Below are 13,084 nucleotides of genomic sequence, written 5' to 3'. Positions count from 1 at the left end.
TTTTTCTATCTGTGAAAAATGCCATTAGAATTTTTATGTAGAATGCATTGAATCTGTAGATCACTTTGGGCAGCAGTGACATTTTAACAAGATTAATTCTTCCAATCCATTAACATAGGATAACTTTCTATTGATTTGTGTCTTCTTCAATTTCTTCCATCATTGTTTTATAGTTTTCTTCATGCAGGTCTTTTACCGCCTTGGTTAATTTTACTCCTTAGTATTTTATTCTTGTTGATGTTATTGCAATGAATTTGTTTTCTTAATGTCTTTTTTTGAAAGTTCATTGCTAGCATATAGAAACAACTGATTTCTGCATGTTGATTTTGTATCCTGTAACTTAACCTGAATTTGCTTATTAGTTTTAACAGTTCTTTTGGTAGAGTTTTTAGTGTTCCATGTATAAGATCATGCTATCTACAATATGTTTTTATATATTTATACAATGTGAAAATCATCTCCCCCAAAATAAACTGTCACTTCACTTAAATGAATGAAAATGGCATTCCACTGGGAACACTTCAAAATTGTTTTTTCAAATACAAACATCTCTTTATTTTATTAACTATTTCAAAGTATAATTGTGTAATTTTTTTTGTATCCAAGAATCTATATTATACAAAGGAGCAGTCATAAGAATTCTATTATCTAGTTTTATAATGCAAGGAAAGAGAAATTGATAGGCTGAGAATGATTTCTTCCTTTTTTCCTGTACCAATTTCTGAGTAATTAAATTCCATGTGCATTAAAATAACAAGTAAAACAGACAAACTTCAGGCACAGTGCTCTAACAGATATTGTTTGCTGCCTGCTCCATATATATACACACCCCTTTCTTTCCTGACTTTAGTGAGGACAGTTTGTGGCCAGCCCAAGATGACATGCTTGTTTTTTGGCTCCCTTGTGTCTAGGAAACAATGTGACACAATTTTGGCCAATGAGATTTAAGGGGCGGTTTGTTAATTGTTATGGAAGCCTCTTATTTTCTTAATAAAGGGGAGCAGAAATAGCAAGGCGGTCCTTAACCTTTCCCACTTTCTCTTGCCTGGACCAAGAATGTAAAGCTTGGATATACTGTGGCCATCCTGTAAACATGAGCAAATGCTGGCTTGTGAAGGACACAAAAGAGCATAAAGTCCTTTCCTGGTGAGCAGCTGAATCTACACCAACAACTTCCTACTTTGGGAATTTTGGTTATGTAAAATAAATGAAGTTCAATTTTTAAAATCACTGTAATGGAGTTTTCTATTCTGTACAGCCAAACACAATTTTAAGTGTTACAGCAATCAACACACCTCACAAAGTCTATTTTGAATAAGCTGAAATGCATGGTACTATTTTTTATGTATATGACCTTCTGGGAAAACAGAAAAAACATGTAAAGGCAATAAAACACAATTTGGAATTATGGGTAGTGTATACCTAAAAATAATAGTATCGATAGGAATATTATAGCATGTACCATTAAGACATCAAATAGTTCTTGAGAGCCAAAGTATGAAATAAACAAATCTAAGAGAAATAAAATAACAAGCAAAATCAGGTCTTGCAACTAATACTTTGCAGTCTCAAAGAATCAGTCTTCCAAGCAAAAGTGTGGAAAACAGCCTTTAATTATTAATCTCTTTTCAGACACACATAAACATGGGTAGATATTGTGATCTACACTGTTGTATTTGAATAAGCACTAAAAGGTTTTAAACTCCAGGCAGGCAATGAGGGGCTGGAGGGGACAAGGGTGGGAATACTTGTGATTACAGCAAACACAAATACACACAGCACCACCACCACCAGAACCCCTGAAAGTTCTGGTATAAACATGAAGTGGCTACTCAGACTGAAGGTGGCCACAGAATGCAGTTCTTTTTCAGCAGTTATTTTTCTCCTGTCATATGGGCTCTATGCATGCTTCTGATCACCATGGCTACTACAATAATACAACCTAATTTCCACTGCTCTCTTCCATTTCCCCACTGCTCATCTTGAGGTCAAGCTCTCTATGTTGACCTTTTATGAACTGTTCCACAAACAAGCTCTGTATTTCCCTGAATTCATACCTTTGCTCATGCCATTCCAAAAACAATGCCCATTTATCCCAATCTATTTATTAACATCTTACTTACACTTTAAGACCCGGTTAAAAGGCTAGCTTTTCCAAGAAATCTTCCCCAGGTCTTCCAGCTGGAACAAAACTCTCAGTCGACTACACTTCTGCCTATACTCTATAATGGCACTTAACACTTTCCACATTAGACTAGAGCTCTTTGGTTACACAGCCTCCTCCTTTTTAAATTATAAACTGCTAGAGAATAAGAATCTTGTAATTGGCAAGGCATTTGAACTCAGAGCAAAGACTGCAGTCTGCTAATCTCATTAAGTAACCAGTGCCACTTTGGTTTTCCTAGGCCCATAAACTTCACTACATAAATTTCAATCCAAACATTCCTGCTATCCTTGTCATCCTGAACTTCTTCAAAAATGCCAGACCTTCTAGTCCGACTATGTGTTTTCTCCATCCATTTTCCCTGCCCAAGTCTTCCTTCAGCTCCTAACTTTTCCTAACCTTTATACTAGACTTTTTACTCCATACTGAATAAATTCTCTTACATCTTCAACCAAATTCTCCCCTCCACCTCTTTGCTTCAACTGAGATCTCCTTCCAGGAATCCACTTCGCTGCAGCCTTTTCTAGAGAAAACTTTCTTGTTCCACATCTAAAAAGCCCAAAGGTGAAGCCAGCATTTCCCCAGCTCCTTTCTCATGCTTCTACACTAGTATTACTTTTCCATCTTCATATATAAAAGCCTTCTTCCTCTGAGGTTCATGGGATTTGGGTATAAAACCTCTCTGTAACTATCATCCACTCACCTTTTAATTACTCCTCCTCACTCAGTAAGAACTTTCTAATCTGGCTCACTTTCTTCTCTAAAGCTTCTTTCTACTCCAAAAGTGCCTTCATCATGGGAATTTTAATGCCCATAAGGGCAAACTAGCAACAACCTAGCTCAAAATTCCTCACTTCCTACATCCCTCATCTATATCCCCACCTTAGCAATGTGCTTCTGTAGTCACACACTGTACTTTATCATTTCTGGAAACTACCCAGCCTTTGTAATCTTAAACTTAAGGAAACCAATATCTGACCACAGATGCTATTCTTTCCAAATATCTCACTTTCTTAACTTTCCCTTCATCTAATCTTCAACCTGGTGGTGACAACTCATCCCTCAACTCCTCCATTTGTCATTATTATCCTTCATGCTTTACTGCTCTCTCTATCCCCCTTCACTTCCTTCCCCATCCAACCTGGAATACACAGTATCATTTTATACTCTCTCTCGCCAAACACTCAGTATCCTTATATCCTTATCCACTGACCATCACTTCCCTAACTAATCCCTAAATTCAGATCAATATATTGAATAACTATCTACCTTCTCCTGCGCTAATGGAATAAATCTTCACATTGGGGCCATTTAAAACTTATGGTTAGAAAATATTAGCTAGGCCCTGGGCAGTGCTCAGCAACACTCCCACTTACCAAGTGATTTTTCTAAACCATCACTATCTTTTCCCCAAGCCAATCACATCCAATCAATCCAAAGTCCTGTACAGTCTACCTCCCTATCATCTCTTGAATGCATCCTTTTTTCTATCCTAATTTTTACTGTCTTAGCTCGACACCTCTTCCCTCAACTACTCATCCAATATATCATCTCAAACTAATACCAAAGTGACCTTTCAAAGACAGATCTGATCCTATCATTCCTCTGCTTAAAACTTGTTTTTAAATTGATATATAATAGACATATAACATTATATTAGTTTCAGGTGTACAGCATAATGATTCCATGTTTGTATATATTGTGAAATAATCACAGTTAAGTCTTGTTAACATCCATCACCATAAATATTTACAATTTTTCTTCTGATGATAACTTTTAAGATCAACTCTCTTAGCAACTCTCAACTATACAATACAGTATTATTAACTATAGTCACCATGCTGTACATCACATCCCCATGACTTTATTTCATAACCAGAAGTACTCTGACCACCTTCACATTTCACCCATTCCCTCCTACCCTAATCCCCTGCCTCTGGCAACCACCAATCTGTTCTATGTGAGTTCGGTTTTTGTTTTTCAGATTCCACATATAAGTGAGGTCATACAGTATTTGTCTATCTCTGACTTATTTCTCTTAGCATAACACCCTCAAGATCCACCCATGTTGTTGCAAATGACAAGATTTCCCTCTTTTTAGCTAAATAATATCCCGTTTTGTGTGTGTGTGTGTGTGTGTGTGTGTGTGTGTAGCACATTTTCTTTATCAATTCATCCATCAGTGGACCCTTAGGTTGCTTCCATATTTTGGTTATTGTAAATAATGCTGCAATGAACATGAGGGTGCACATATCTTTTTCAGTTAGTGTTTTTGTTTTTCTCAGATAAATATCCAGAAGTCGAATTGCTGGATCATACAGGAGTTCCATTTTTAATTTTTTGAGGAACCTCCATCCTGTTTCCCATAGCGACTGTACCACTTTATATGCTGACCAACAGTTTATCAGGGCTCCCTTTTCTCCACATCCTCACCAACACTTGTGATGTTTTGTCTTTTTGATAAGAGCCATTCTAACAGGTGTGAGGTGATATCTCATTGTGGTTTTAACTTGCATTCCCTGCTTAAATCTTCAGTGATTACTCACTGCCAACAGAATCGAGCCCAAACTCCTTAGCACAACACTTGAAGTCTTCCATGATCTGGCCTTTGTTCTACACATCTAGCTGGAGCTCTTATTCATCTGAACCCATTGGGAATGGCTTTCAGATTCTCTAAGTTCTTTAGCTATTTCATGCATCTGCACCTTTGCTAACCTTGCTTAACCCTGCTGTCTTTGCCTCTAATGTCCTTCATACACTTCCATGCCCTCTTTGCCCATCCATCTTGTAAACATGACTACTTCTTCCTTCACTGTACACTGTACATATTTCTATCATAATACCTGTAACACTGTATTGTATTTACTCATCTACGAGCTCCTCTTCTCAGACACTTTGTTATTGTTTACTATTCCAAGATCCTTTACCACAGATCGTTTCCCTATCTTGCTCGCAATAAAATATGTAAAGCATCTAAAAAAATGTAGCACCACGTGTAAGTATCGATATTAGCTGTAATTATTTATGACAAATGAGTGTTATTACACAGAAATTACCCCACCCCAAGTAAGATTAGCTGCAGAAATTTAAAAATTATAATAGCAAAGTTGCTGTTTCACCTCTCATTAATACTACTTTCAGCTGTGACATATTACAAGTCAGAATACAAATGTCCCCTAGTGACTGCACCCACAGATTTACTGGGGGAGCGGAGGGGACAGCAAGAACTACAATTAAAGACCTGGTATTCACAAAATAAGGAATTATGTCTTTTGGACAACATTATGTTAGAAGTATTAGAAAAATGATTATTTTTCCCACTATAAGGGCATGTGTGTTGGCACTGTGGACGCAATTTAAAAATGAAGTCTGTCGTTGCCATGAACTGAATGGTGCCCCCCCCAAATTCTTACACTGAAGCTCACTATGAGCCCCAAAGTGATTATAATTGGTGACAGTGCTTTTAGGAGATACTTAAAGTTAAATGAAGTCATAAGGGTGGGGTATAAGTTAACATCAATAGGATTAGTGGCCTTATAAGAAGAGGAAGAGAGAAAGCCTATCATTGCCCCCATCCCTACCTGACTCTGCAAGCACACAGCAGGAAAGGCCACGTAAGAAGACAGCCACCTGCAAGCCAGTCAAAGAGAGTCCTCACTGCGAACTGAATCGGCCAGCACCTTGATCCCAGACTTCCCAGCCTCTAAAACTGTGAGAAATAAATTTCTGTTGTTTAAGCCACAAGTCTATAGTATTGCTTTGTATGCAAGCCTGAGCTGACTAATACAGTCATAGAGAATAAAAGTCATCAAAGGAGTTTCTCTTGGATATACTGATAGAAGTGAAAGATTTCCAATTTGAAATTGATAATATAAAATAAATTTTTTTTTATACAAAAAAAAGCTCAAAAGTTCTGAAAAGTACTAAAAAGGACATGGCAGTCCTACCAAAAGAGACCTAATTATGTCATCAGAAATAACCTTTCTCTGGGAAAAATATGAGTAAAAATTAATGTTTACGTTGCCTATTATGTTTTCCACAGAACTACCTTGCCCAAAACTGTTCACCCCAACTTGATAGACACTCCAACTGTATGAAGTCATTTCCATCAAGAAACAGTTTATATTTTCTTTTCTTCTTCCCTTCTTTTATTTCCCATTTTCATGTCTCACTCTAGCTCAATACACTTTTGCTGAAAAAAGCTGGAATCAGCTCATAACTGGATTCCCTCAGGGATGTTAGTCGCATCACTTTGTAATATATAATATTCAAATCTACAAGAATAATGTCCTTCAAGCATCACTCCAACAATCCTGTAGCACTTGTATTCATTATGATGAAAGTGCGTCTACTGGTACCCAACTGCCTCCAAATCAAATTAAATATCGTAATAGCTTTCAGAGTGCCAAGGCTCTCCAACATACCTACTTCTAGCTCAAGTTTACATTTCACTCCAGCCAGACAAACCTGTTCCTTGCCACTGGTCATGAGAATCAGACTCTTCTCTGTTTCCGCTCTGAACAGCTTTTAATTTAGTCTCCAAACTGTCTTCTCTTCTGACCAACTCTGGTTTTTAACCACCTCAAACTTATCTTGAAGGTGCATTTTCCACAATAAACCAGTCCTAAGTTATTCTTACTGATTCCTTTGAATAAGTCTAGTCATTCCAACACCTTTGCATTTGTATTCAGTTATGTTTACACTGATGTACTATGTTTATACTGATTCATCTTTGTCCATATTGATTCACTGTATAATGCACATATACCTTTAAAAAATTTTTAACAATTACCAAACCCTGACTATGTACAAAATACTAGATTACAGAACAGCCTCTGCCCTTGAGATTTCAGCCCGATAAGAGGCATTATACCACATAAGCATATCAATAATACCATGAGAGGTACAAACAAGGAGAAAAAACTCAAAGGAAATGGTAATAATTTGAGGATTAGAGAAAAGAAGAAATACATTAAGTTGAACCATTTGAAATTGTTGTTTTGTAGGTAAAATGGTCAAATATCAACTATTCCACATGGCTCGATGTGGTCAAATGCAGGAGAAAGAAATTCAGCTGGGCCTTTAAGGAAGGACTGCAAGGCACAGATCAAGGCTTTGCAAATCACAAGCACCCCCTCCCACCTCCCCCAACACACACACACACACACACACACACACAGAAATTTGTAAAAAGAGTTTTGGAAAGTATAGGGCGTATTTCGTGAATAATAAGTCACTGACTCAAACAAAATAGATAAAAGGCCTGGTACCAGAACACTGAGAATCCTAAATGCCAGGCTTAAAAACCTTGCTAGGAAAAGGCAAGGGGTTCACAATGAGAAACCACTCCACACCCTCTAGGGTTGCTAAAATCAAAAAGACAATAACAAGCGTTAGCAAAATTGTGGAGAAACTGGAACCCTCATACATTGCTGATGGGAATGTTAGATGGTATAGCCACTTTGGAAATCAGTCTGGCAGTTCCTTAAAAGGTGAAATGGAGTTACCAAATGACATAGCAATTCCACTCCTAAACATATATCCAGGACAAATGAAAACATGCCTACTTAAAAAACTACACAAATGCACACGGATGTTCACAGCAGCATTATTCATAATAGCCAAACAGTTAAAATGCGCCATGCCATCCCCCTCCTTGAAATCCTTCCATGGCTCCCCACTGCTCTTACTTACCTTAACCTCAAGTAGCTACATGATCTGCCCCTGCCTCCTTCTCCAGCCTCCTCTTGTACATCTCTCTCTCTCCTTGCTCTTCTGTCCAACCACAGTGGCCTTCTTTGAGATCCTTAAATAAGCTGGCACCTCTGCAGGGAGCCTAGTTCTGCAAAACTCCCTGACTAGTTCCTCTAAGACTACAAACTTTAAGAAGGAAGAACTGTCAATTTTGCTCGCTATTCTATTCCTAAGACCTAGCATGGTACCTGGTATAGAACAGGCACTCAAGAAATACTGCTCAAACTAATTAATGAGTGAAAAAATAAGAATGATCAAAAGATTGAATTATTCTAATCAAATTCATCAGAGGCCATGACTAGAACATAAGACAAGATGAAAAAGAAATGTGGCAAAGGGGGGCTGGGCGGGGAGGGGGACAGAACAAGGCAGGGGAAGATAAACAGAAAGTTTCATTTTCCTTCTGGAGTTCCTGTGCATATGTTACTTTATATACCATATGTAGTACTCCATTTCCATTGAAAAATTTCTTAGGACATTGGAGCAAATATTTTGTTAAGGAGGCTATGTCTTAAGTGAACGACAAATGATCCTTAAACAACTGGTGGGAATTGTTTTTTGACTGTTATTTCCACTGGAATGATTAAAGAAAAAGTTGGGAATTAAGAAACAAGGATACTTAACAGCAGTATCCATGGCTAAGTGACTTAATCCCCACTCCCCATTACAGTTTCATTATCTGTGAAAAGTACCGATTAGACTATTTTAATGGTTAGCTTTTTGATGGTCAGATCCCTCTTTGAAAAATCTCATGAAAGCTATTCCCTGTATTGTTTACAATGTCAGGGACTTTAAGGTTAAGAACCGTGGCCTAGATTATTCCTTTTAGTTCTAACATAGTCCAGAGCTTCAGAAATGAGTATTCTGCCTTTTGAAATATTCACACAGTATCTAGATAAATACTGAAAAATTAAACTGATTGTCCAAAAGGTATATGTGTATGTAAGTGTATATATATGTATGTTTTTTCTAATTAGGTAATCACAGTCTTGAATATGAAGTTAAGACTCATAAACTAAATAGAAATATTCCAATATTGTATTTCATACAACAGAGTCAAAAGGAAACTAAATCCAATAGCTATACTTATTTCAGGAACTCTGGGCTATCACTGTGTAAATTCAACGCCCCTGATTATAGATAAATAGAAACGATACCCTATAAAGAAATATAAGCCACAATTTCTTTAAATATTTTCATTGGTTTTATATTAAGTGATTTTATCAGAAGCTATATCTATCTTTTAAAATACACTTGAAAAATATTCTAATTTAGCTAAGTAATGATTCTTTTTCCCTTTTTTTCTTTTTTTTTTTTTTTTTAACTAACTACAGATGGGCCACAGAAGTCTCCCCCATAATGTCATTTCAAGTACAATGGAAAGACCTTCACTGTCTGCCTCCCTGGCCCTACCATACATTATCAACAGCTTCCACCATTAGGGTTTCTGAGCTTAATGATTCTATTTCAAACGTCATACATTTCAAAACATACCTGTAATAATTAGGGGGCGATACCTCCTTAAAAATACACATACGGTTGGCTCAATAACTCTTCTAAATAAATAATTTCATCAGAATGAACTGGAACACAAGAATATAAACTCAGTGACTCAGGAACATCACCCTTGCCAATGCCCAACATGGTTATGTTACAAGGCTTCTTATTCTGTGATTCGTACACTTAATCTAACCTTGTGGCCTCAGGACACTGGAACTTGTTATTAGCTTCAGTGGCCTGACTCACTGGACTGCCTCTCCTCTGCCAAGGTGAAAAACAAAAACGCATGACTTGGAGTAATCTTGGCACTTGCGTTTCTGACAGCACACTCATTTTTCTTTCAAACACCGCATGTGGTTTTCCTTCACAAGTCTCTTTCCAAATCTGAAGGCCATATTCCATTTCTTAAGAGTTTAGCTACGTTCTACATTACAGCAAATGGTCTATCCTCAATGGTTCCATTTTCTTAGTACCCACTCGTTCCCTAATTCCTTCCCATCTGGCTTCTGCCTCTATCAAGCCCCTAAAATGGCTCCTTCCTATAGTTGCTAATGACCTGATTATTTTTTTAAAAAAGGTCTTTTCTCAGTTCTGATACTGTAAATTCAGCTCTCTTCACTAGCATATTCTTTTGGTTATCCCATATCTCAGTTTAATTTCATCAATACTCGAGCATCTACTATATGCAAGACACTACTGTTCTAGGAACTACTAAAGATACAGAGATAAATAACATAGGGTTGCTGCCCCTAGTGAGCTTTCACTCCAATGTACTTAATACAAGTACAGAAAAATCACAACACAATATAGAATATGAAAAATGAATGAAATAAAGAACTTAGGGGTTTGGAAATTGGAATGCTCACATACAGCTTTAACTTAGGGGCTTGAAAAGGGTTTTAAGAAAGAGGTAGCATTTGAAGTTAGACTATAGAAGAGGTTCAACACCTTCTCAACAATTTCACTAAGCAAAAGAACAATATGAAAAAGAGAAAAGAAAAAGAAAGAATTAGGAAATTCAGGGCATATTAAAGCTATTATAAGAGGCAGACCACTTTGGTTGAAGTGTGGGATACTTGTAAGGCTCAATCAGAGATATGCCAGAAAAGGTAAGTTTTGATTAGCCTGTACAAGTTCTAAAAAATAAGTTGATATCTAGATATTTAGTTCTGAAAGCAGTGAGAAGCCACTGAAAGCTTCTGTGCTTTCGGAAGATCATTTTAACAATAGGTCAAAGAATGGATGACAACAGCAGGAAAATCTGTTCGAAAACTATTAGGAGACCTCCTCAAGTCAGAGGTACTAAGGACCTAAACTAGCAGAAAAATGAAATAGGACTGGATGCAAGGCACATTGGAGACAGAATCAATAGAACTTGGCAACTGACTTGACATGATGAGAGCAGGAGAGAAAAGGGTCAAAATATGAACCCAAGTACTGCTGACTGAGAAACCAGTGTGCCAAATTAGAGAGCAAGAAAAGTAGGTAGTTTGGGGAGCTAATGAGTTTCATCTTGGAATTTTTAAGACTGAGGTGGCATCAAGGCATCCACAGGGAAACATACGCACCCCATGCAGCAGTAGGCCAAAGGATTTTATATTTTACCTGGTCATGCATTTGTTCATCCATTCATTCAGGTAATTTTGATTTACTGCTTACACTGTGTTGGATGAATGCACTGTGAAGATACATGCGATATGGTAACATTAGATGTGCTCCCAAATTAAATCGTCATGGGAGAGGCTGACTCCTATTCAACTATCTATGAAACTGACTGTGATAAATGCTATAAGAGTGGTTTAAAAAATACTATAGAGTAGAAGAGCAAAGGACTGAGTGCAACTGGGAAAGGTTAAGGCTGACCTGAAAAATGTGTCATTTTGTTATGGACAATGGCCTGTTAATAGGATTTGAAGGTAGAGTGGAAAAGTAAAAACATTCCATACAGAGAACAGCAGAAGTAAATAGATTACTTGGGGAAACCTATGTGACTGGGCTTTGTGGATCATGGCAGGGGTGGAGGCAAGAAAGGCTGAGCTATGTTCTATGAAGAAACCATAGAAATTGTGGTTCTATGAAGGATACCATAATAAGAGTTCAGATTCTATCCTGTAGGCAATGGGGAGCCATCAAACATTTCTGAGCATGTGTTACATAATCAGTTCTATGTGCAGAGAGAGAGTCTGCTGGCATGATGGAGCACCAACTGGGGGAAAACCTCTAGAGGAAGTCAGATTAGTTAACAGGCTATTGAACGAAATCATTAATAGACATTTGGAACAGGCCGCACAATGACAAAGACAGGTAATACAGAAGAAAGAGCAAATTTGAATGGGGTATGTGAAAATATGCAGTAGATTTTGATGTTGTTGAACTTGAAGCTCTTACAAAGTACCCAAGTGTTCATTAAGTAAGTGGAAGTACAAAACTTTTCCAGTTTTGAAGTTCTTTGGAGAGATTACAGTTAGGTGACAGCTAAATCCATGAAACTGAATCATGTAGCCCAGGGACAGGATGTATAAAGCAATAAGAGATTTGAGATTTAGTGAACAGAACTACAGTCATTTTCACAGAATACAGACTGGAGGTAGAAGTCCAGAAAAAAATGGTCAGAGAGATGAAAGAAACAAGAGAAAAAGTTTAGTGAAAGCCAAAAAGAGTGTTCTAAATTGGTAGTTCATAGTACATAATAATACTACAAAGAGGTCAAGGAAAGTAAGAGAAAAATCCAATGGAATTATTAATAAGATATGTAAAATAAATTACTATGTCAACAAGATCTGTATGTTTTAGAAACAATAATCTAATAGGAATGAAAAATTGAGGTAATAAGGCATATTGTCTCTCTCTCAGTAAATGTAACTGTATCCAAACCCACTCTTTCTTCCTATCTTAGATGATAACACATCCCTTCTCAGGTTCAAGGCAAGTCCCTCCTCCTGCGTTCTTCATCCTGCCCCATCCAGTCATCCTCAGGAGAGGAGAGTGAGTGTGTGTGTGTCTGTGTGTGTGTGTGTGTGTGTGTGTGTGTGTGTGTGTGTGTGCATGCATACACATGCATAGACTTTATACAACACTGGATATTCAGCAGAAACTCAACAATGATTTGCTGAATCTATGTCAGGTTCATTAATAACTCTACCCTCTACTGCTCTCTGGATGTCATGTGACTTCAGGAAGTTTCTCTACTTCTTGCCCTCCTTAACTTCTCTGCAATATGTGACACTCCTGGCACTGCCTCCCTATTGGGATTCTTTTCCTCTCTAAATTTCCGCTGTCATTAAAATTTACTGGCTTCCTCCAGGTTCTTTTCTTCCAGTTGCCCCCTAAATATAGATTCTCTTGAAAGTTCTGACCTTGGCTCTGTTCTCTGTCCTCAGTCTCTCTCTGAAATATCATGGATTCCCACAGCTTCAGTTATCACCTCCGTGCCAATGATTTTCAAACATCTTTAGTCTTCTCAGTCCCACATTTACAAATACAACTAGTACTATCTGGCCCCACCCTCTCTCTCTCCAGTCCTATTTCTCACTCTGATCCTGTCTGGCTACTGCCCACACCTTACAATGACACTAAGCTGCACAGTAATTAACCACAGTTATACCAAATAATAGTTTTTAATTGTTCCTTTCAAATGCAAGTATAGGCACCAGTTAGCCAACTATT

The 13,084-nt window shown here is 37.5% G+C and overlaps 1 protein-coding gene across 12 annotated transcripts in view; it reads right to left on the bottom strand.

Annotated features, from left to right (window-relative positions):
- MTMR2 (myotubularin related protein 2) overlaps window positions 1–13,084 on the bottom strand; it is a 108,021-nt gene that overhangs the window by 72,602 nt on the left and 22,335 nt on the right. The window contains exon 3 of one of the 12 annotated variants that reach the window (XM_082409930.1): window positions 11,024–11,096. The exons of the other annotated variants lie outside the window; for them this stretch is intronic. Within the exon in view, the coding sequence (XP_082266056.1) occupies window positions 11,024–11,043 (20 nt within the window). The 5' untranslated portion in view covers window positions 11,044–11,096. The remainder of the gene's footprint in view (window positions 1–11,023; window positions 11,097–13,084) is intronic. 12 annotated transcript variants of the gene reach the window in all.

Source organism: Balaenoptera physalus, assembly GCF_965194825.1.
Source record: "Balaenoptera physalus genome assembly, chromosome: 10".
Classification (NCBI taxonomy): domain Eukaryota; kingdom Metazoa; phylum Chordata; class Mammalia; order Artiodactyla; family Balaenopteridae; genus Balaenoptera; species Balaenoptera physalus.
The sequence above is the reverse complement of the archived record's forward strand: the minus strand, read 5'-3'. Positions and strand labels throughout refer to the sequence as shown.